The sequence below is a fragment of the Bombus huntii genome, chromosome 12 (assembly GCF_024542735.1).
Source record: "Bombus huntii isolate Logan2020A chromosome 12, iyBomHunt1.1, whole genome shotgun sequence".
In the NCBI taxonomy this organism is placed as follows: domain Eukaryota; kingdom Metazoa; phylum Arthropoda; class Insecta; order Hymenoptera; family Apidae; genus Bombus; species Bombus huntii.
Window position 1 is genome coordinate 10,839,879 of NC_066249.1, and position 23,862 is coordinate 10,863,740.

General features: G+C 35.9%; 1 protein-coding gene across 9 annotated transcripts in view; it reads right to left on the bottom strand.

Moving 5' to 3' along the window:
* The window catches only part of LOC126872189 (papilin), a 162,698-nt gene that overhangs the window by 25,655 nt on the left and 113,181 nt on the right, over window positions 1-23,862 (bottom strand). For all 9 annotated transcript variants that reach the window (XM_050631821.1, XM_050631822.1, XM_050631826.1 and 6 more), the window contains exons 3-17: window positions 20,308-20,495; window positions 17,200-17,260; window positions 7,448-7,530; window positions 5,991-6,141; window positions 5,519-5,642; window positions 5,316-5,396; window positions 5,036-5,208; window positions 4,530-4,665; window positions 3,513-3,856; window positions 2,793-2,972; window positions 2,410-2,583; window positions 1,844-2,026; window positions 1,126-1,267; window positions 800-915; window positions 231-594 (exon numbers count right to left, since the gene is read on the bottom strand). In XM_050631821.1, coding sequence (XP_050487778.1) covers window positions 231-594; window positions 800-915; window positions 1,126-1,267; window positions 1,844-2,026; window positions 2,410-2,583; window positions 2,793-2,972; window positions 3,513-3,856; window positions 4,530-4,665; window positions 5,036-5,208; window positions 5,316-5,396; window positions 5,519-5,642; window positions 5,991-6,141; window positions 7,448-7,530; window positions 17,200-17,260; window positions 20,308-20,495 — 2,500 coding nt within the window. The remainder of the gene's footprint in view (window positions 1-230; window positions 595-799; window positions 916-1,125; window positions 1,268-1,843; window positions 2,027-2,409; window positions 2,584-2,792; window positions 2,973-3,512; window positions 3,857-4,529; window positions 4,666-5,035; window positions 5,209-5,315; window positions 5,397-5,518; window positions 5,643-5,990; window positions 6,142-7,447; window positions 7,531-17,199; window positions 17,261-20,307; window positions 20,496-23,862) is intronic.

Consider the following 23,862-nt stretch of genomic DNA (forward strand, 5'->3'; position numbering starts at 1 on the left):
GATATTTTTCAAACAATGTAATTATTCAATAAGATAATTTCACAATACAATTTGTTGTCAATACATTAAATTTATACCCCAATTAAGGCAAAAGACTAGAACTTACTATATTATCGGGTTAAAAAGGAAATGTCTTCAAATATTATTTTTTCGGAATACAGATAGACATTTCAATTAAGCAATTTCTTTACCACGCTACAATTCTTAAGAATGAAATCACATCAACTCACCATCAGACTCAGTCATCGATTCAACTGTCGATTCGTCAGTAGAATTCATGGTGGATTCGATCTCTTCGGTCACGCCGATTTCCGTTATTCCAAATTCCGTTGCAAACAGTTCACCATCTTCGGTAACCTCGTTGGTTCCACTGCCTTCGAACGTCGATTCAAACCCTGATGTGTATGTGTATATATCCGTGAAATCTGTCCCACTTCCTTCACCCATTTCCATTTCTCCAGGAGATATGTCGCCCCTGGTATATCCAGCATCCCCTTGCATTTTATCATATATGTCGCTTCCGGTAGTATCACTCGTATCTGGCGAGCTCAGAGGAGTTGCTTCCGTAAGATCTAACATTTTACTAGATTTATCCTAAATCAATAGATAAAATTACATTTTTATGTAAATCGGGAAAATCATAAAAGTAAATTGAGAAAATAAATTTTAATAACACCTGTACTAATAGAAAAATGATAAATTAACATCACATTCATAGGAAAATGAGATATAAATGTAACGATGGATGAAGAAGCTGTGAAACTAAGTATTTGATTAACTACGACCAAATTTCACTTACGCTAGGTATCAAGTTTGAAGAGACAGTCACGAAGTTTTCATCCTCGTACACTTCGCACTCTTCGTCCTCTTCAGTGAGATCTGGGATTTTCTCTGGTTGCATTGGTATCACCTCGTCTGAAAACAAGATTTTGATTAACTAAATTATCCTTGATTATTGTTTATTTCTGGAGAGAAACGGCACTTACATTAAGAACACTGAATACATAAATTAATATAATTAAAGTAGTTTAGGTGACTTATTAAAACACTAGAAAACCTGATTTTTTAATTGCAGCATGAATCAATTTTCAACTTTTCTGTACTTCGCCCAGATTTAGGACGTACCTTCCTCGCAAGCTTGGTTGTTGCAATTTTCCATGGAGAATATGATCGTATTAGAGTCGCAGTTGTTCATTGTGACCGTCATGTTGGCTTTCATGCAAATCACCTTGCGATTCATCGTGCCACCACCACACGGTTTCGAGCACTGGAACACGGTAAGGTGATTAATGGAAGAAATTTGAGGCGGACGCTTCTTGTTAGGTTCGCTACAAAGCCGTCGAAGATATTGAATTTCTTCGGCGACCGAGGGAATAGGACACGATGTATTTCTCGCGGATATTTCACGTCGCTAACGAGATTTTCGAAAAAAAAAATCAGCCTCTACACTTCTTGTCAACGATTCCGTTTGTTCAAGGAGAAATTGAAGAAGACTAGATGGCTAGATGAAGCATTATGAAATTATTTGAAAGAAACTTCGTTTCTCGAGTTATCCGTGTCAATGGTATTTACTTAACATTAGAACACCATTTTTTGGTTATACTTGCATTTGTCTCTATCGTTATTTTGTTATACATCTGTTCTCTTATATTTATTATTCATCTTAATAATAATCCTTTTATTCGTTACTTTTTTTTTTAAATAAATTTTCTCATCTTTGATATACGAAATTATTCTTGAAACTACATACTTAAAATGAATGGTCTTCGTCAGAATCGTTGAGAAAAGTTGAAGAGGAGAAAACCTAGGGAATAGTCAAGATTATTTCAAATATATACATTACCTTGCTCCACGGACCAGCGAACCATTCACCTTTGCACTCTTCCTTGGCGGTGCAACTCTTCGTCTCGTTGAATTTCTTGTCTGCGTCGCACTTCTCGTCTGGCACTTTCTTCACCGTTTCATCATCGAACGTGCCACAGAACACCTTGCGTGTCTGTACACCTGACCCACATTTCGCTGAACACTATGGGATCAAAATAATTGTGTGTCAAGTGTGACTTGAATAATGAATTTTGTTGATTTTGTGCCATTATATACATCCTTTATGTTAAACTAACATCAAAGGGTGTATTAACCCTCTCGAGGCGGACTTTTATTTTAATAACGAACGCAATAATATGTATAACAGTACAAACTATAATCCTTTTAAATTTGAAAAAAGTATCGGATTAAACGTTATTTTTAAAGTTCATTTTGTTTCATTTTCGTAATAGGACGTTCTAGACTTGTAGAAGTTGTAAATGTCTAGAAAATGAAGAATAATTGCAGTTCCAATTCTTCAAGAAATAAATTTAATGTCGCTATATAATTTGAAAAGCTTTCCAAGAAGAAATGTAATTGACTTACATCGCTCCATTGAGAGGCGAACCAGAGGAATTCGCAATCCTTTTCAGCTTCGCAATCTCGCGTCAATTCCGGCTTCTTTTCAGCGTCGCATTTTTCGTCCGGATAAACGGTCCCATCTTGAGTAGCGCAGTACGTGGTCCTAGTCTCTTCAGTCAGACCACATTTGTCGTCGCACTAAACGAAAAGTGACCAGAGTCAGGTGATAATCGCAAAGAACGTCCGTGACACGAAAAGAAATGGGACACATTTCATTTGTACGTGGCTTTTGTAATATTGCTTGCCAAAAATATTTCTATGAGAAGCTTCTACTTTTTCGCGGGGAATATTTTTAATGGAACGCGGTGATCTTCGGGTGGGTATCGCGTGAAAAATTACGAGCTTACTCCACTCCAATCCGACGTGACCCAGTCGAGGCCGGCGCAAGGTCTCAATTCGCAAGGTTTCTCAGATTTGGGAACCTCTCCCTCGCAGGCCTGATCCTTCAGCAGTTGAATCTTTCCGTTCACCTTCATGTAACACGTCACTTTTCTCGTTTGCTTCCCCGGACCGCATAAATGATCACACTGTCCAAAAGATAACAAAGATTTTTATAGAATTCTAATTGATAGTTTCATTGTTTAATAAGTTGCCTAAAAATATATTAGCAAAGTGATATAAATATATGCTAAACAACCACACTGTCTGATAACAGAGAATAAACACATTTATAGAGTTATACTATAATTAATACTTTCAGTGATTGACAAGTTACAGAAAAAATTTATTGGGTGCGGAAATTGATTTGGTGTCTGGATTTAAATAATTTCTTCTTTAATTTCATATATTTGTTCGTCTTTGGAAGAATTTTAAAGAAGTATTATAACAATGTCGCAAAATTTACAATCTTTTAATTAAAAATATAAAAGTAGAAAAGCAGGCATGATATATAAAGATATACGAAATAACATTATAAAAACGCTATGAAGTTAACTAGGTGAAACAAATCTCTGATTAGGCTCCATTCTTTTCATTACATTCATAAAAACACGACTTTCTTTCAATTTCGTCATTTAGTGAACATTGAAAAGATCAAGTTGGAAAAATAAGACGTAAGTTATTCGTACCGGTTTCCAGGGTCCAACGTGAAATTGTGGGCACGTCACGTTCTTGTTACACTCCTGTTTGGTCGGTCCTTTTGGTCCCACCTTCTCCAGACACTGACTATCGTCCACCACCGTAGGGATTCCACCAGAGATGACCTGTTCGCATTTGATCCCTCTGCTCTGCTCACCTCCTTCGCCGCAATGCTTGCTACAAGGACCCCACTCGCCCTCCACCCACACAGGTGGACATGGATCCACGTTACAGGCGTCGGTTGTATCTGGTTCCATCTGTGGATCGCAAAGGCTCTCATCCACCGGTTGCCTGTCCCTTCTTCGTACGCAGGCCACTCGTCTCGATTGATAACCTTCGAAAGAGAATTATTCAACATGAATATTTATAAAGCAAAGTCATTGACCTATAGAGATTTGTAAACATTTTTTACTAAATTTTTAAAATATGTTATTATTTGGGAAATTATTTTATTAATACTATGTTCCTTATTGCAATTGTACGCTGTATTCTTTTAATGAATATTGATTTTTCAATAACTGAAACCTAATAATTACCGTATTATTGATTTTATGAATAAAATATGAAGGTATTAACGTTGTCAATATGCGTATAATAAGTGAGACGATACAATATAAAAGTAATCTAACAATTTAAGAAAATAATGTATCTGTAATTCATAATTTGGCTTCTAAGTAAATAAATTACGATAAATGATACTTCGAAACTAGAAAGCAAGAACTGCTTTTATAGTTAGCGAAAATACAACAACTTTCACCTTTGGCGATCTACTGATTCGATAATTCAATATGCGATGAACACAGAATGATCTGTTTCAGGTAGGTTAAATGAAAAGCATATTAATTAATAAACGTTCATCAAACGCTGAGTATCCGTCCGTTCGTAAATTACTCTATCAAATTTAGAACCGATGGAAACGCGTTCGGTACGCTAGCCGGACGGGCTATCCGGTTATTGATTACATTCACCGTGTATTTAGGTAACGGTATTAATTTTGGAAATATTACCTCCGCCACAAGTCGCACTGCAACTGGAAAATTCATCGGTTATCCATGTGTAGCTATCCGCATCATTTTGCTGCGAGATTCTCTTCGGTACGCTATACTCGTAATGCACGCCGACATTGTGGTCTTGATACAAAAGCTGTCGAAATCAATTCGGCAAATTATTCTTTCTCTTATCCGATATAATGTAGTATACCCACCTACTTATTCGATTGATCATTTCTTAACAGTATTTTACATCGATTATTATATTATTATATTACATCTACTATTATTATATTGCATCGATTATTTTTAGTACAAAAGAAATTATGCTCGATGAAACATTGTAGTCGTATTTCATCAAATTAGCTTCATAAACCAAAAGTGGAAAGAGAAATAAAAAAAATTATGGACAAGGCTCCATTTCACTATTTAGCGATTTCACTTATTTTATTGGGAAGAACTTGCACTTTTTTTTAACTGGATGACGTTGTAATTTGCTATTTAAGAGCGATGCAGCCACTCACCACCACGTAAATTGGTTCACTCGTCGGCCCTAAGGCGGTAATGGTATCGGGTGCCGAGAAACCTTGCGGATCTCTCGAATAATGGAATATGGTCCCGGCAAATTTTAAGCTTCGTGGAAAATCTATCCTCCAGTTTCCATTTAGATAATAATTGCCTGAAGTGTTTCTAATAGCTGCCGGTATAAAATGTATTAAAACATCAACAACGACAGGAGTTTCATCAACGCCTTATTGGATAATCATAAATGGTAATCACTTATAATTAAGATATTTTACTTACCTAGATAATTGTTCGACGGTTTGATTTCTTTTATTATCACGTTTGTTGCAGCCTGCGGGATTAGTATAATATCGATGTATCCTAAAGAAAATTTAATAAAATTGGTAATCTTACGATAAAGTTTGTTTCAGTATGTTGAATCGTGTTTCATTTACCAATCGTATCGTACAATAATATTAAAAATATAAAATTTCTCAGCTTACCCACTTGAAGATCGTCGGTATCGAATAAACCGGAAACGGTGTTACAGTTGGACCCATCACCACCGCATTCCCTGCATGCATCCTCCTTCACGTCGCTTCCAAGCATCATGTCACATCCGACGTGCTGACAATCAAACAGAAATTACGTGCCGGTACAGTAATGTTCCTCGCTAAAATTCCAATGGAGTTGTTTTGCCTAAATTCAAATGCTCCCCAACAACAAACCCATTCTACAATATTCAGTATTTAGAACTCAGCGTAACCTGAACCTGACAGAAATAGTACTTAAATAGATACAGCGAGAGTAAACGAGAAATATTATTTCTCTTTCTTGTTCTCGCTAAATCTACTCTTTTTCATGAGCTTTCGTCGTTCATTCGATTGTCTCCCACAGACAAAACAACTCGACGTGCACGAACGGAAACGAATTCGCGTTGGTCCCGCTGCAGTGAATCGAGGATCGTTAACTCACCATGCATTTGCCTCCGACACAGACGTCGTTCTTCTCGATCTCGCATGGCGTCCCGTCGATCACCATCTGTTTGTGCCTGTAGAAGAAACGCTCGCCGCGCGGCATGCAATTCAATTCGCACTTGTTCGGCCCGCCGGTGTACGGAATCCAACTGCGAACGATTTTGCGCGATTAGTCTCGCCGTGGGCCGTTTTATGGCGCGGAAATCGGGCGATCGTCATCGATCTTCTCGATAACTAGCTGTTCTCCCTTCTGAAGGTGTTAGCAGTTTTTTCAGTCACGATTAGGTACTGAGTTTTCACTTTTTTTGTTTTATTTTTATTTTATTTCATTTTTTAAAGATCTTCGTCTATCGACCAAAAATGTGTGTGTAGAATCTTAAAATTAAAAGATAATAGAGAATCAATTTTAAGTCATGATTCTCTTGCTCGATCACCTTTTATCGTGTTTGGAATAAATATAAACACATGACATCAGCGATCAATCTCGTTTCAAAGTATTATTGTTTAAGAAGATCGGTCACCTTCAACTGTTTAAATGGATCTATATACATATTTATTGCGTCTGCTTTCTTGGCCGCTATAAAATTAATATGAGTCGTATAACTCGTAACAAAAAACGTGCACCGGCTCTGTAATGAATACTGACGTTAAGTGCAAAACAAGGCTATATAGTTCTACTAGGTCAATTCTAAATTCGTATTCTAAATTGAGCACTATAATGGAGGTTCGAATTTATTACTATTTTCGTACTCGATAAGAGATCTGAAACTTTTGATAAAATAAATGAAGGTTTCACAGGAGAAGAACATGATAAGTATATTTTCGTTGAGTTTCGAATTTTAAGACTTCTTTATAACTAAACTTGTTATTAAGATAGGCAATATTCCAATATTATAACGACATTTAGCTTCAAAACTAAATAAAAGAACAATTTTAAGAACATAGAATTCACTCGTAAAGTATTGAATTTTAAAAGTACTTCCTTGTGTAAGACAGAAAATTGATTTATCGTGTTCTCTTTCCCCATAGCCTTGAAATATAATAGGATTATGGATTGTAGAAACCAAAAATTGAAACCCACAAAAAACAGAAAAAAATGAAAACATGTTACAATAAAAACATTTCAATAGATACTGTCAAAATATTTCTCTATCAAGAAAAAGTGCTTTTTTACAAACAGTTCGGGGTTTTAGCATGTATGTAGCGTGACGTGAAATTCGAGCGTGAAACCTCGCATTGAACGCGAATTTAAACGAGCATGGATTTCAACTTCGGACGACCATTAAATTTTGTCGGAGATTCGCAAAAAGTCCGTGACCTTTTCTTGTCGAAAATGACGTCGACAATAAATCATTTTTGCCGTGTATCCAGAAACTTTATCGGGATTCCACGAGTATTTTGAGCGAATGCACTGACAAAATGGATCACAGGCAACTCGCGGTTTGCGATACTCACTCATAGTGAATTCCTTCGAACGGAACGTTGTTGAATTCGGCGCACTGCTCTGCTCGGAAGTCCTTCGGTTCACCGGGACATTCCTGAATAAAGAAACAAAGAACACTGCATTAATAAGTTGCGCGAAATTCCTTCCTAAACGTGCGAATTATTTTGATTTATTCAGAAACTTTAAACAAATAATTTATAAGTAGACAAGGAATTAAATGCACATTCGTATTATTATTGTTGAGAATGGAGGAAAGATATACTAGTATATAATTTTGTTGGTCTTATGATTTTAATGTTATTTAGTGATTAGAAAACTTAGGTGTATTTAAGTATGACATAGTTGAAAAAAGAAATAATGCATTCGATCTAGAAATATAAGCATTTCAGCAATAGATGACAGATCCATGAAGTTTTGTGAAAAGATTAATCAAAAACCTTTTTCGTATACGAAGTGAAATAATCAATATTTTTGATGTAAACATTTTTCGAGAGAACTCCACATTCAAATTAAATAAAAAAGTTTTGGTAATATGTGAATGGTTGACAAGGTAATGGATTCTAAAATTGCTCTCATATGAAAAACAACATTTTACGCTCTTCAATTGCATCTATTAAAAAGAAAGATGAAAAAAAACCCGTGCCAAAAATGATTCATCGAATGGTCATTCATTGCTGCATCATTCACAAATATAATTTGCTAAATCCCCACATCTGAAACCTGTACTCTAGATTTAGTCACCCTCTTGTTTTCGTCATATACCGTGACCAGGCACGTTTTCTAATCTTCGTCGTTGCTATACGCACACGCACATCTCTTCGCGAAGGGTCCGCCCCCGTTGGGTTACAATATTTATTTCCATGTTTCACAAGATCGTGTGGGGCAAACTGCAATTTTATTATTTCGTAGGCAACAAAGCAGAAAAGAAAAGCACATGAACGCACGTTACTCGTAATAGTAACTGTGAGCTTTTCGTGTGTTTTCACATCAAGATTTTTTCCTATTCGCCTCAGATTTTCTCGCGATCCAATAATTTATCGTCAATTTCCATGTTCCAGTTTTAAGTTCGGATTTATGTTTCTCACAGACATCGTTATTTCGTGTGAAAGAAGCAGCAACAAGAAGTAAATAATAACCTGTTAATGATAAATATCAAGGCTATTAAGTTTTGGAATGATGTATATGTATTTCAAAGCAAGAGGTACATATACAGGGTGGTTGGTAACTGGTGGTACAAGCGGAAAGTGGGTGATTCTACGCGAAAAAAGAAGTCGAAAACATAGAATAAAAATTCTTTTTTTAATTTTTTTTTTTAATTTTTCCATCGAGACAACGATCTACAGTGAGATCCGTTATAACGTACGGCACGCGTACCGAGCGAAAATTCAAAGTCGATTTTCTCGAAAACAAAGCCTCAAACGAAAAATTTTTATTCTATATTTTCGACTTCTTTTTTCGCGTAGAATCATCCCCTTTCCGCTTGTACCACCAGTTACCAACCACCCTGTATAATCTAACATTGCAACTTTCTTAATTTAGTCACGTTAAAACACATTAAGTTAGTAAATATCCACATTGAGTTTTCATATCTAATAAATAAATATCATTTCATCTATCCATTTAACAAGTTCAACAAAGAACAACAAATCTCAAATCAACCTGCAAAACATCCACACGTGTCCCCTATAGAATCTCCCGTATCAATCAAATGCAACCACCAAATCAATAATATCGCACACCCCAAAATTCCCCTTAGAACGATCCAACCATGATACTCCGCTACATTATTTTCCACCAACAACTGGTCACAAAAATTAGATGGTCCCAATCACACATGGGGAAACATTGTGAGTCAACAGAAGAGCTACAGAAAAGTTGGCCTGTTCAGGTAATGTCGATAAATCGAGCGAGGTGAAACGGGCAAAAAGATATCCCGGAGGGACTGGTACAGCACGCACGAGGATACGTCGGCTAGGATTTATGACGGGAGATTTCTTGCGGAGACACGGGACCCCGTGGAAAGGGGTGGGGCCATTGGGTGAAATCGGGCCTCTTGGTGACCGCAAAAGAAAAAGGATCCTGATCGCGAAACCCGCGATCCCGAAACGATGTCAAAGGTTCTGTGACCCTGGTGATTTATGGCGAACCGCTTTGCCGTGGCGGTCCTGCGATTGACCTTGAACGCTTGGTAGGGAATCGATTCACGGGGCACCGTTTAAGAGTCGGAGGAACCTGCACGAATCTCGTGGAAAGTCTGCAAGATGCATGACTCGTGATCAGAGACTTCGCCTCTTTTCAGGATTGCAATTATTGTTTCAAAATTGTGGTTAACTTCTGTAGTGTGGTATCAAAAAGAACTGATAGCAGATGTTGGTTTATTTATTATTGGGTTTGAAAGCTACGAGTTAAGTTTGATTTGATCTTATTTAAAAATAAGCATATGTACATTCTTCATACAGAAAAAGAATTCATCGCCCAAGTTTTATGATTATGGAAATGAAACAATAATTTTATAGTAAAATGAAACGAAGTTATTCCAATTGCTGAGGTAAATGGAGTGGTTTTTTAAATAAATGGGATGATCTGTAGGTATTATTAGAATGGACAGAAATGGAATAAAATTCTTCAGTTATGAAACCAATGAAATTATTAATGAATAATGATATGAGAGATAAAATATGAACAATGAACATAATGTAACGAAACGTAATGAATTAGCAATAAAGGCCGTGAAAGAGAATTTAGAAGTACGTCTTTGGTACAGTCCTACTACTGAATGATTCAATTTTATGTTCTCTTTTCCGTGTGATTTATGGACATAGGGGTATTAAAGCATACGATTGCTCTATCATTTTGCCAGCACCGTGGTCGTAATTCTCAAAAGAATCGCAATATCTCACGTTTGGGATACGAGTATGCGGAACGTCTGTTTGTTTCGATCTTTTATATGCCACTTGCCTTTAGCAGGTGTCGTCCATCCCGTCAAACGACAAACATGCTTCAGCATAAAAGAAAGAGGAAAAATATGCAATGCATGTTTACTTAGTTTCAAAGAATGTTTTCCTCAAAGAATATAGAATAAACATCCAATATTAATGTAGAATGCTTATAAATCGACTATACTCACGAATGTATAATTAGATCTAGAGTTGCCAGACAAGAAATATATAGTTCTAAAGAAAGATCTGTTACATTTTCCATGTCGTCATTTCGAAGTGTCAGACGTAAAGAAGAGGAATTTATTCGATCTCATGTTCAAATAGCTCAAGTGGCGAAGCAATCGACTGACGAGTGGGAGACCTCCATCAAAATCCAAGTGTAGTTCGATTCATCGACTTTCATACATACTTTATCTACTTTCACACGTCTCTTGAAAATTTTTAAATCAAATAAAATATTAGGTATCGTAGGAAGTTCCGTTATTTTCTTTAAGCCATTTAATTGATAATAGTAATATCTCCCATAAAATTATCAAACTATCACCTTTCTACGATTCACAATCTACAAACTCAAAAAATAATTATTACATGTAAAAAGTCCTACCTAAGTCCTAAATCTTTTAAAAAATGGAGGAAAAAACTAGTAATTTCCATTGCTGTATTAATCTTAATAATTTTATATCTTACCCTACAATTATTCTCCTATCTAATTCCAGCAGTAAACTAGAGAAGTTGGCGAGAATTCAGTGGAAACAGTTTCATAAATACAGGATCGAATATTCCCGCAATTATGAGGACTCGCAATTAAAGGTTTGCCTCGTTAAAGGAATCCATCTTCTTCAGCCTCTTTTCCGTTCCTTCGTTTATTTCTCGTTCTGGTCTGGCTTTCATCCACCGAAGTCTCCCGGGAGTTTCCGCCGTTCAATAATCTCTGTTTAGCCGGCAGGCATTGTTACTAATTACGAAATGTTTCGCGGTGCCGGGACAAAGGGGCGAGAACAATGAGCGGTGTTCTGGGAGGGAATTTTTGCAACGGCGAGCAATTCGCGGCGAGAAATGGATTGCCCCTGATATCGTAAGTGGCCTGGCGTTCGTTCAATTCCCTTGGAATGTATCGCAGCCGTGGGACGTCTCTTTGCCGGGGAACTAGATTACCCGCCGAATGATTTTAGCAGAATGCACAATGGGACGTTAGGTAAGTATTAAAATTTAACGAGATCAATTAGTGTTCAGGGGATTTTTTCTTGTTCTGAATGTGAGGAAAATAAAGTAAAATTGAAATAGAATCGAAGGCAAAAATAGAAAATTTTTCATTCCGTTACTATCTTTTAACTGTTCGATTCAACTTTCTTGTCTTTTCTGAAAAAGATAATAATTTTGAAAGAATAGAGCGAAATACGATGAATCAAGGGACTTTTATATACTTTTTTAAAAATTAGAAAATCTTTTGCAGTGAGAACACAATTGAAGAATGCAAAATTTCAAATTTTTATAATGAAATTTAATTTATAATTTACTTATGAAAATTAGTCTCGAAAAAAATTCTTGTAACACACCAAAGATAAGAGATAAAGATAAAAGCGACACTTCTCGCGTCAATTTTCAACAGCTTTCTCGCACGGAATAAACGTAATTAGATGATGCTTGAATGTTAATTATCGTTAATTCACTTATTGTTATGTTATATCTAAAATGTGACGACAATAGAAAAAGTAAAACGATATTTGTCATAGAATATCATTAAAAAAATGTATAATCATATTTAATGCGGATGAACATTTATAAAGATTTGAAGTTGATTATCGTGGGGCAAACTGAATCAGCGATCAATATCCATAGGCCGAGGACGCATAACAGCGACGCAGTTTGCGGCTCGTTTCATTTAGCACGTCACTTTAACGAAGTTAATACTTCGCGAGTCCATGCTGTATAATGCCCAGCCGTTCATAAATTTTAGCATCTCCGACAGCGCACTGCTGCGTTATCGGGTGGTTGGGTCATATTGTTGCTCTCGAGGATCATTAGAGAGCCTTTAAGCCACGCAAGATTTTCGACGATCCTCCTTCTATCAACTAACGTGATTTTACGTCCACAGTTTGATCTATCGTATTATAATATGTATCCTTTCATATTGTTGAATTATCATGTTTTGGAACTCATATCCTAATTAAACAAATACTTTTATATTGGTATTCTTCTTGTTCTCATTCTTGCAATGTTTTATTTTCTGCATCTATTATCTAAATAGTTCAAAAGTTAATCTTCAAACTTGATTTGTATTCAATCAATCGCGAAAGTCTTCTAGAAAATTTCACCGTGAAGTTAGTACGTTCTATATGAAGAAGACAAATTAAAAGCTATTTTAAATACAAAATATTATGAAAAAACATTAGTTCAAAATAATAAGGGTAAACAAATACAAAAAAAAGAGTTTCCCTTTTTGTTTCTGCTTAAATATCTTTGTGAAATAACACATCTTGCTATAAAATATTCATTTCCATATGCTGTTGTATTATAAAATACAGAAATATGTTATAGATATGTATTATGATATGCATGTATGATATATAATATCATATATGTAACATCTATTGAAACATATCTACGTATAATATTTTAATTGCGGAAACATCAAAAAGATATCCCAGAAACTACTCCATTGAAAAAAAGAAATTTATGAATCTTTGAATTTTTAAGATTTTAAAGAAATTCTCTGTACTTCTACGGAGACCATTATATTCCCGGAAGAAGCGCGATTATGAGGACGTGCTTAATGCTGCATAGAAGTTCGAGTTAAATCCATCTAGCAGAAAAGTAATTCGAAGCATCATAAGTTTGGCGATGTGGTGGAAATAATTTTTATAGCGGGTACGTGACTTTCAGAAATACATTTTCACTAGTGATCTTCTCCATCTAGAAAGAAACGGTCGAGGGTTGGAGCAAGTGGTTCTGTTTCCGAAGTAGTTTCTTGTGTCTTGGTAGGCCGTGATCGAGGGTTCGTGATTCGGGAAAATGAAATTAAAGCTGTGGGATCGGTGGCTCGATTGGCGTGGCGGGCGCTCGTGAAAATTGATGCGACGACGTAGCTTCAATTACCGGCAGGAACAGCGAGGGAAAATCCCGTGGACCGTGTGTGACGGGGAAATTAATTTTTAACACGAAAGGGAAACCTCGTACGAGACTCTCGTACAATTTCTCAAAAGTTTGTTTCAACTCGATTCGATACGAACAAAAATTGGCTTCGTTGCTTCTATCGTACGGCCACTTGAAGTATTAACAATACGTTTCGATACTTAAAAGTTTTTGTTGTTTCTGTTTCATGGTTTGAGTAAGAAGTAGGTAGTGTTCGCTACGGAATCGAATAAAAAATTAAATAACACACAAGTCTAAGAAAAAGTTTGCTTGTACTTCAACCCAATTTTAATCGAATGAATGAATTCATTCAGTAATTGAAAAGGTTTTCAAACCTACTGGTATGTGGCCTCAAGGAATTAAATAAAAATCCATTTTAACATTTTCTTCTCCTTGGCAAATCTTGCTATTTCTCTAAAGAAATGGAACTCTAATAAATAAACAATTACTAAAAAATCCACTTTTAGAATTACTTCTCCTGAATAAATCTGCTCTTTTCAAAGGAGAAATCAATAAAATTATTAAAAATCTACCTCTCAAATTCTTCCTCCCCAAAAATACTATCTCTGAACAGAAAAGTACTCTGCCCGCTGAATTACTAAAAATTCACCTTTAACATTCTACCTCCCCAACAAATCCCTTTTAAAGAAAAAGGAGAACTCCAAAAGAAGTTTACCAAACTTCGAGCCTCTCTACCACTCCGTTTTCCTCGAAGACGACTATGTACGGTCTCCATGTGTGTTTACGATTGCCACGAGCGAGATCGTACGGTTTTAACCTGGCCAACCTTCCTGAATACACCCCCGAGTGCCCTCGACTCAAGATTTAGTGTTGGCTCGTGGGAGGGCGATCTTAACCGTGGCTATAAACTTTTAATCCCTGCTCGCGGCTTCGAAACGGGTCAACGCGTCCATCAACCAACGGATGTACTGCGAAACGATCGTCGTGGCTGCTGCAAACGCTACCTGGGCCAGAGATTTTACGGCGTCCCGGTGACCTCGTGAGCTTACAATCATCGGCTGGAATACAGCGGCATGCAACGTTTCAGGGACCGGCTCTGCTTGTCGCCGATTATTAACCCTTCGTTTCGCCTAGTTATTGATCGATAATTCTCTCTCGTTCATTTTTGTCGTGGGTTGATTGGAATCGAGCGTGTCTTTGGCAGAACGTGATCGTTTAAGTGTTTAGAATCGTGCGTTATTTTATATCGTTTGAAGTATTTATTTCGCAACGAATGACTGTGCTTTTAAATTTTGGGATATAGTTTCTGACGTAATTGAGTGATAGAAAAGTAGAAGGTAGTTTCAATCGCCGGACGAAAATTGTCAAAATAAACCAACGAATTTTATTTTTCAAGTAAATTTAGTTACCAGATAGAGGTAAAAAGTTTTTCAACCGACTCTTTGCTTTATCAATATAAAATCAAATATCAAATCAAATTGAAATTCGGGTCCTGCTGAGCGAGGATTGAGAAAGTAATTGTTTTAACCCTTTCAGTACCAATTGTTTTTCAAACTGACGAAGTTCTCAATTTTGTAATATCACACTATAAAATAGTGAATATTCTGCTTATAAAACTGAGTAAAAAGTAGAATTTGGATAATTAAACAACATAATTTTACGTACCACTCCTAACAAGTTTTCTCATGTTAGTGGTTCAAACTGTTCGTTTTTCCATGTCAAGAAGTTAGTAAGAAGAATAAATAACAAAGAGCTATCTCTTAGAACATACGAGTGGAGAATGCAATATCCTATTGTAATACTCCAGGATTAAAGTCGTAAAGCGCGTTCGTGACCTGAATACATATTTGCTCTCTTTGCAAAAATTCTGAACAAATAATACAGAGATTATTTTCGAAAAGAAAGCTTCGGATTTATTTGATCATTTCTATCACTTTTCACCTCCAAATACATATTCATAGATCGCAATAATACAATTTTTCTTGACCCATAAATATGTTTGTACAATAAGGACACATCTAAATTTATAAAGTCAAACAAGTTAAAATTACGCTTAGTAAACGAAAACAACGTTTCTCTTCTTTGAAAAATAGCATTCATAGATAGATTTTCAAGCAGAACCCGCGGCTCCATCCCTCGAATCGCGACTGTTGGTGCGGATTAATGGATCGCCAGACCAATTTGTCAAAATGGGGCGAATCGGACAGAAAGAAATGGTGATTAACAGTATCGCTTTGATTAAGTGGTTTTAAATGAAAGTTGAACGGGCAATGCCACGTGTACGGAGAGTCAAAGCGACGAGAATGATAGCCGGATCGATCCAGGTTAAACGGTGGAACGAGACGCGTGATAAAGGGACAAAAGTTCTTTCGAACAAGCCACACGTGAAACGTCGATCGTCGATGGGAGATCTGTCGTCGGGTTCAAAGTTCAGCCAGTCTGCGGCTGACATTTAACGAACTGAATTAAATAATGGTATAAATCATTTTATTAAAGACCGTCGAACCGATCCGCGAGAAATTGACCGACATATCTAAAGGTTAGGGACATGCACCAGGCAACGTATATTTACTCATAGCAAAGCCGTTCGTTTGATGAGAGATCTGCTTTAAACGCGAATAGCTGAGAGAAATTTAGCTGACGAATTTCTACTTCACAATACATTACGAAATTTTAGGAGGGAAGAGTAAGGGTGAAAAATGATTTGTTTGAATTGAAAAGTTCTTCTTTAATAAAATGATGTAAGGTGAATGAGATAAAATATTATTGTGTGATCAATTTTTATATTATTTCTTATATTATTTAGAAAATCTTTAACTATAGCAAGTTTATTATGCAAATTTATTTTTGTAATATTTGTACGATATAATATGCACACAGATTTATATGCACACATATCGAATATGAACTGTGCTGTATTTTACACGAATTAGTTTTCTGGTTCATAATTGTCAATTATGTAAACAAATTATTAATGTAAATTTATATAATACTGAAGTCGACTTCGCACGAAAATTGTTTATTAGTTTTATTCCACATAGCATGTATAATGAAAATGCAATCAGTTGTGGATATGTTAAATCATATATCTATGTATAGTTGCATAAAAAACTTGTTATTATCATCATTACTATAGAACTATCATTATATAATCTTCTTGTTAAACTCATGTGTAGGAGAAGCATAATTTCTTACGTGCCGGTAGAGATTCAATAATAACAGAGTAGAATGTATTAAGAAACTGTTTAGCCAAAGTGAAAATATCGGGCAATTCTAGATAATGGAGAACGATACTCATTGACCATGCAGATGCAAGTAATTGAAGCATGTGACACGCGTCGCGGCCTCGTTACTGTTTGATAGATTGTCCAGAGAACTGACCTATTACAATAATAGATCACATAGATTTTCTCTAACTACATGACTATTAATGATGTATAACTACGCGTTTGATTTGTTTATCTTATGCTATTCTTTATGTCTGATATAAAAATAAAGAGAAAATTGTTCCAATCAAATTAACGTGGATGTTATCGAATAATGTTTATTATTAAATGATTGCTAAATGATTACCAAATAATACTTGAAATACTTAAAAAATTGATTTGATTTACGCAACTATATTTGGATTTTTTATTATATTATTGTGCTAAAACTTTATTGATATTTTACATATCGATATTTTGAGTAGAATAAATGTAATAACATCGCGTTTTATAGATCACACTCACCTGGATATTGCAAGAGAAAAATCGCCTCGACGCACCACTGCACCTGTTGTAGCCATTGTCGCTGCAACGATAAGACATCTTTATAGCGTTCAATAAGCCTTTTCACAACAGAATATAGGATCAAATAATCAATAAGATTGATACTCCCGATATTTATCTTAGACTTAACTTTAAAATGATTCCACATTTATTGTTCTTAACAAGACGCAAAAGAAAATTTAAAAAAATCCAAAATCACAATTAATTTCATAGTTATCACAAATTTATTGTGACCAAATTAAATTTTAAAAAATTCGCGATTTCACAAAATTGCAATTTCATCCACAAAGCATGATTAATTCCATAATTCGATAATTTTATGATTAATTCTGCTCGTACCAAAATTTAATAGATAACACAAACAGGCGAATATTTGTAGCGTGTTACACTGATCCGTTCGATTCCAAAGCGTAGATCCAACGATCCCGAAAAAATGGCGGCTCGTATCTCTAATCGGAAATTCACAGTCCGTTAAATCTTGCGTCGGTCGTACCTCCTCGTTAATGAGCTTCTTTCGAGGAAACTCGAAGGAAAAGTGGAGCGACGAATTTTTTTCGCACCGTAAACCGCCAACGTTCTCCACCTCGACACGCTGGGAAAAAAATGCGATTCGCTGGCTCGGTTTCTAAATAATTCGCGCGCAATCCTTTCGGGGAAATTGCTCTCCCTCGCCTTACACGGCTTCCATTCGAATGAAATTTTCATGCGGAAATCAGGCGGAAGGAATCTAACGTATGAGTTTAATGCACTTGTAAAGCGGTGCTGAATTACCGTCCTGGATTAGTTGAACTACTCGCTAGAATTTTTTAAGTAAATATATACTTAGTACGAAGTTTTGAAGTTTGTTTCAGATACTTATTCCTGACTACTTTTTACTTTTAGATCATAAAGCCAATCTTTATAGTACAAATGAGATGTCAATTTATATTGAGCCTATATCTGTTTACCTTTGTTCGTCTGAACAAATAGATGGGTGAAGTGCAACAGATAGTAGTAATTCCCTACTTGTTTTGAGTAGTATATTATTAGATAGGTGTTTTGTTTGGAAAATTACGCTTGTTTTTCTATGTTTTTCAAATTTGAGTGTATTATGGTTCATACAATTATTTTATTACATCCACTAATTAAATTTAAAATACCTATCTTGAAAGATTTAATCTAAATATTTTATTAATTCCAACATCGTATTAAACCAGTGATTATAAGCCAATCAAAATATTAAAATTAACTTCTATCGGAAACAATTAAAAATAGCACCTAGAAAGTTTCTATTTCACATCGTGAACACTTTCTTCAGCAATTTCGGATCACGATATTACGATGCAATATAATCGTAACATGAAATTAATCTAGCATCGGGTTCTTTGAAATTATATACGCTAGACGCAGAATGTTCGAAATTCTAGTCGCGGAAGTCGTGAAACGAAGTTCGTAAATTGAAAAGAACTGCAAAGCAACGCGATTAAGATTGACCTACGACATGATCCATCCATGAGATCATTCTACAAGCCGAATGCTTTCACAAGATACGATTAGCCCGCTTTCTCGTTTCATCGAACGTGTTATTAGCGATTGGCTCTCGATTTCTTCGACCGATACCCATCGTTCTCTCATTCGATTTTCCTCTTTTCCTCGTTTCATTTATGTAACGAACTTACGGTTTTCGCTACCTTCCTTTCAGTGCGAAATTCTTTGAAACGATTGGAACGATATCAGAAGAATGCATTAGTGGTCACGATTAGTCTTATTTCTTTATTATTAAATATATTATTATTATTAATAATTTGTTATTTATTATTATTAAACAGACTTTAGATATATTTTAAATAAAACAAATTTCTTAATAATTTACATAAATTAAACATGTAAAGTTTTATAATATAAGAAATATGGTTTTCTATACGAAAATTGCGAAATTCTTGGAAACGAAGTTTTGAGACGACATTACGTTGAAATATTTCTTTAATGCTTCGTGATCTTTTCTTTGGCTACCACGCAGATAATATAAAAACAAATATTGATCAAAATTCATAATATGAAAACCTGCATGATGAAAATTATAGCTAGAACATTTTACTCCTTTTAAAACTTTTGTATATGATCTAAAAATATGTATTATAAAAAAGTGCTTCATAATTCATATAAAGCACAACATAAAATCTTACGATGTAGAAACAAATTTTGTACGAAAAAAATTGTGAGATCGTTTGAGACGAAGCTTCAGAAGAACACCGGAAGCGCGCGCTGGTGGTCGCGATTAATCTTAGCCGTGCATCCCCCTTCAGATAAGAAGGATTTACCGTGATTCTCCGCAAGAAGTTGACCCGTCAAAAACTCTCACCAGAAAAGTCTTCGAAGCGTGGAAACGGCGACGAGACCGAATTGAATTTGAATAAACCCATCTTTTGCGAAAAGACGAGATAAAAAATTAATTTTCCATTACCGAGTCCGACTGGGGACATTTCGCGGGTCGTTGGAATTTCAAGCTCAGTTTCGTTAACGTTTGCCTGCAGTTATGTCTTGTAATGAAATATTAACGCGGTATAAGAAATTCTAAACGTAGGAAAAACATCTCGTGAATATTTATAGGAACGAAAACCGTATCTGAGAATTGTCGTGAAAGTCTTCAGGTGCTTCCTGTTTGGATATGTAATAGTGACTTAATTAGAACGCTCTCTTCGTCACATTAAACTGTATATATACGTGTAATTAATGTAAAGTATATATAATTGGAAGAGTTTCTATGGTAAACGTGGTCATTAGAATGCTGAATGTTCTCGTAAAATTAACATTATTAGCAACTAATGTAATAACAATTATAGTAAAAAAAATATAATAGAGCAATATTAACAAGATTTTATAAATTACCAGTGATAATAAAATCTCTTATAATAGTTATTTTAATAACAAATTTTCTGTTAAAGCGAGTGAAGTTCTATAAATGAATTCTATAATACAAAGTACGGTTTTACATAAAACCGTAGAGTTGTAAATATTTGTCAATTTATCACAAAGTCATCAACCAAACTTATCAAATCTTCCCCAAAAGGAATAAGTCGAATCACTTACTCTATATCAAGACACTGTCTAGTCTGATGCGCGACACCACCACCACAGGATCTGGAACACGAGCTAGGCGTGGACCATGGTCCCCACGTTCCTTGTTCAGGTTCATCCGTATCCAACACGAAGCTACTAGGCAAATAGCTTTCTCCATGTTGACGACGATGTCTTTCGTGCCTCAATTTTATGTGATGCTGAAACATAGAATCACGAAAATACACTTAGCACATTGTTCCTGTAGCACAAAATCCTCCAAAGAGGTTAAATAAAGGGCAAGGTTCGACTATCGAGTATCAGTATCAGAGGTCGCGCAGAAGACGTGGGAACACAGGGCGAAGGTTTCACGTTAAGTGCCTCCTTATTCACCTGTGTGTTGGGTTTTGCGTTGCAATAGGAGCATGACTGACCTTCGTGGGGAGCAACATAGGCGTGATCCCCTTATCGGTTGGCTTCGATAAGGTATAGGCTTTTAGCAGTGATAAACGGCCAGCTAGTGACAGGGGTGAAACGTGAACTGCGTTATCGTTGCCTGCAAGTGTATATTCGATGGCTTTATGGGTTAGATTCATGTTAAACACCAGGCACAGGTGTGTAGTTTTTCTTTGGTTCAGCTGGGTTTAAGTTGGAGGTGAGGTGATCGAGTTACTATGGTATAGCTATATTTTAGATTCATGACGTAAGTTGGTGGCTATAAGTATTAAGATACCTACGCATTTGTTGGAAAATTGCAATAAATTTTTCTGTTGTAGTTTTCTTGGTATTTTAGTATTATGGGATACGTGTGAAGTAACAGATTTCTAATGTGAAGAAAATAAAAGCAACAGAACGCACTCAGTTTGTACCAAATACAGTATTTTATCGAAACGCAACAGGTGTTTTCGCAAAGTCTAGTTCCTTTTTATGGAATAAGAGATTTCTAATAAAAGAAAATAAAATAGGTAATAAAAGCTTAAACATCGAGCAACGTTTTCTTCAGCAGTTGATTAAGGGTATTAGAATGGTTTCATTTATATTTCTTTATTTTTCTGTTTCTACCGCTTTCGTCCGTATAATTCGGCATCGTTCTACTTGGTCCTACCATAAATAAAACAACCAATATTAGCAAAGTTCTGTTTCGCACTACCATCAAAGAAGTTCCTGTCTACGCTTATATTCTAATATTCCTCTCTTTCTACTGTTTTCGTCCGTATAATTCTGTATCATTCTACTTGACTCTCCCACAAACAAAACAACCAACGTTAGCAAAATTCAGTTTAACTTCATTCAACTAACAACGCTGTATAATAGAAACTCCTGGTTTTGTTTATATTTTTCTACTTCCCTATTTCTTTTAATTTCGTCCGCATAATCCTGTATTATTCTACTAGATTCTCCTACCGCAAAAGGAAGCAACGGAACACTCCAAGAGACGAACGTTCCCCTAGTCATTCCCCACTTTCATACTTGCAAATTAGAAACCTGGAAGAAATATCGCAGTGGGTGAGCGTACCCCTTGCTCAGTTGACCCAGAAAGAAAAGCTGGAGATTAATATCCAAGCAAATGGGGCGACAATCGTGCGATCTTGAAAGGACTCCTGGGTTCTCCTTCGTGCCTCTTTTCTCTTTTATAGCTCTTCTTTCACCTTTAGAACGGCAGTCACATAACGTTTCCGCCGGTCGACCATTTCTGGCATGGCTCCAAGCCAGTTTGCATTGGTTGGTTGTAAAGTGCATGCCCTCCCGTTTCCAAATAGAATTATCGCTCCACACTTTTTGCCCTTCGGCTCTTCTCTCCTTCTCAGATAGATAAGATTGCCTTTCATTTAACGATCTCTACCGTTTCCTTCCAGTTTCTATATCTTAATATCTGGGAAGTTTAAGTTCTAGATTCCAGGTTCTAGATATTAGAGTATAGCAGCGTTGCTTTATTAGAGTCGGCTTCAACATCTTAAAATTCAACTTTGCACAGAATAATCAAAGTTGTTGTATCTTATATGATATCGTTACTCCTTAAGATAATAACGAAAGGGTGAGAAAATATCGTATCCTATGCAATGTATTTTATCCAAATATTTCGTTATGTTAACGAGATCAGTAACAACGAGTTACACAATCCATTTTCCATTTTAAGTTACTTAAAAATTATTCATAACCAAATTTGGCGAATTGTAAGGTAAATCGCTTAGTTCAAACATCCTTTTAATTCAAATGATCCTATTCTAGTTGGAGCTCATGGATCGAAGATACTCGTTGGTTAGAATCGAAAGGAAAGGAGAAGTTGCATGTTCAACTGGCGTCAGTGTACATTTCCTCGAGATTATTGGTCCGCGAAGGAAGTTTCCAGAGTTTCTGGTAACCAGTTGAAACTTGTCCCACGAGCTGAGTTAACCTCGCGACACAATTTCGAAAGTTTCCTTGATCGAAGTGTATCTCCGACCGATAAATAGCGGTGATAAATGAACCGGCCCGAACAGCCGCTCATTTTTCACCGACTTTATTAAATTTCTTGCCGCTCTCGGCTCGAACCCAGTAACGCATTTACGAAGCTGGGTCGCGAGTAATCGCTCGATGATAGTCCGAGGCGAGATACTATTTCAGAGGAGCAACATGACCTGGGAAAAGTAATATAAATCGACACTTTTGGACAAATAAGGTATAAACCTCGATATGATACTACTTCGATATAACATGAAATAATTGGTCGGCAAGATTTATGTTTGACGAAATTTAGAAATTTTATATTTTCTTACAGTTCAATTCGATCGAAAATGGTAATTTTAGTTTCGGATATTCGACTGAACGGATGCTCTGTACCATAATGGAGGCATTCATAACCATTTCAACATTTTTTCAGATTTTTTAAAGGACTAGAACAGTAACAAAGAAAGAACTTGGACATGGGCGATTCACGACCGGTTTGACTACGGATTGTGCACAAATATATTTATGTATGAAAAGTTAAATGGCTCGAAATAATAATTTGTATAACATACAGTTACTATATATTCTATTTAAATGATTTTGAAATTCTCTAATTGTTATAAATATTTTAGTTTGGTAAAATTCATATCCCTGTTCTCTTCTTTCAGACTGATTGCTTTTCTCGTTCTTTAATTTACATAAATATACAGAGAATTTTCACTGTTTTAATATTTTAATTGACGCACATACAAAGAATTGTACAGTACAAGCGGCGGTAATTCAGAACCGAGCTTATAAATCTTCGAATCTTCACCGACCCGGCGTACCATGTTGGATAACACGCAACGAGATTTATTCAAACATCGGCTAATACATTAAGTAACTCTCAGGGAATCTCGTTTCATGATCTCATCAAAGTTGGAACACAAGCTGGGCATAATTTAACGCGTGGCTCGTGACTCTGTGCCGTAACTTGCTAATCGGATGAATTCCACGCGGCATAATCAATACGAACGCAATAAATCTATCTTCCATTAAACATCCGTGCAATTACGCATTGTAAACCCATCCATTCCTTCTCCGATCCCTCTGCGTTTGTCTTGGTCAATTATTCGTACACAAAATAGTAGTTAACCCACGGGTGAACCTTAAATTGGTTTT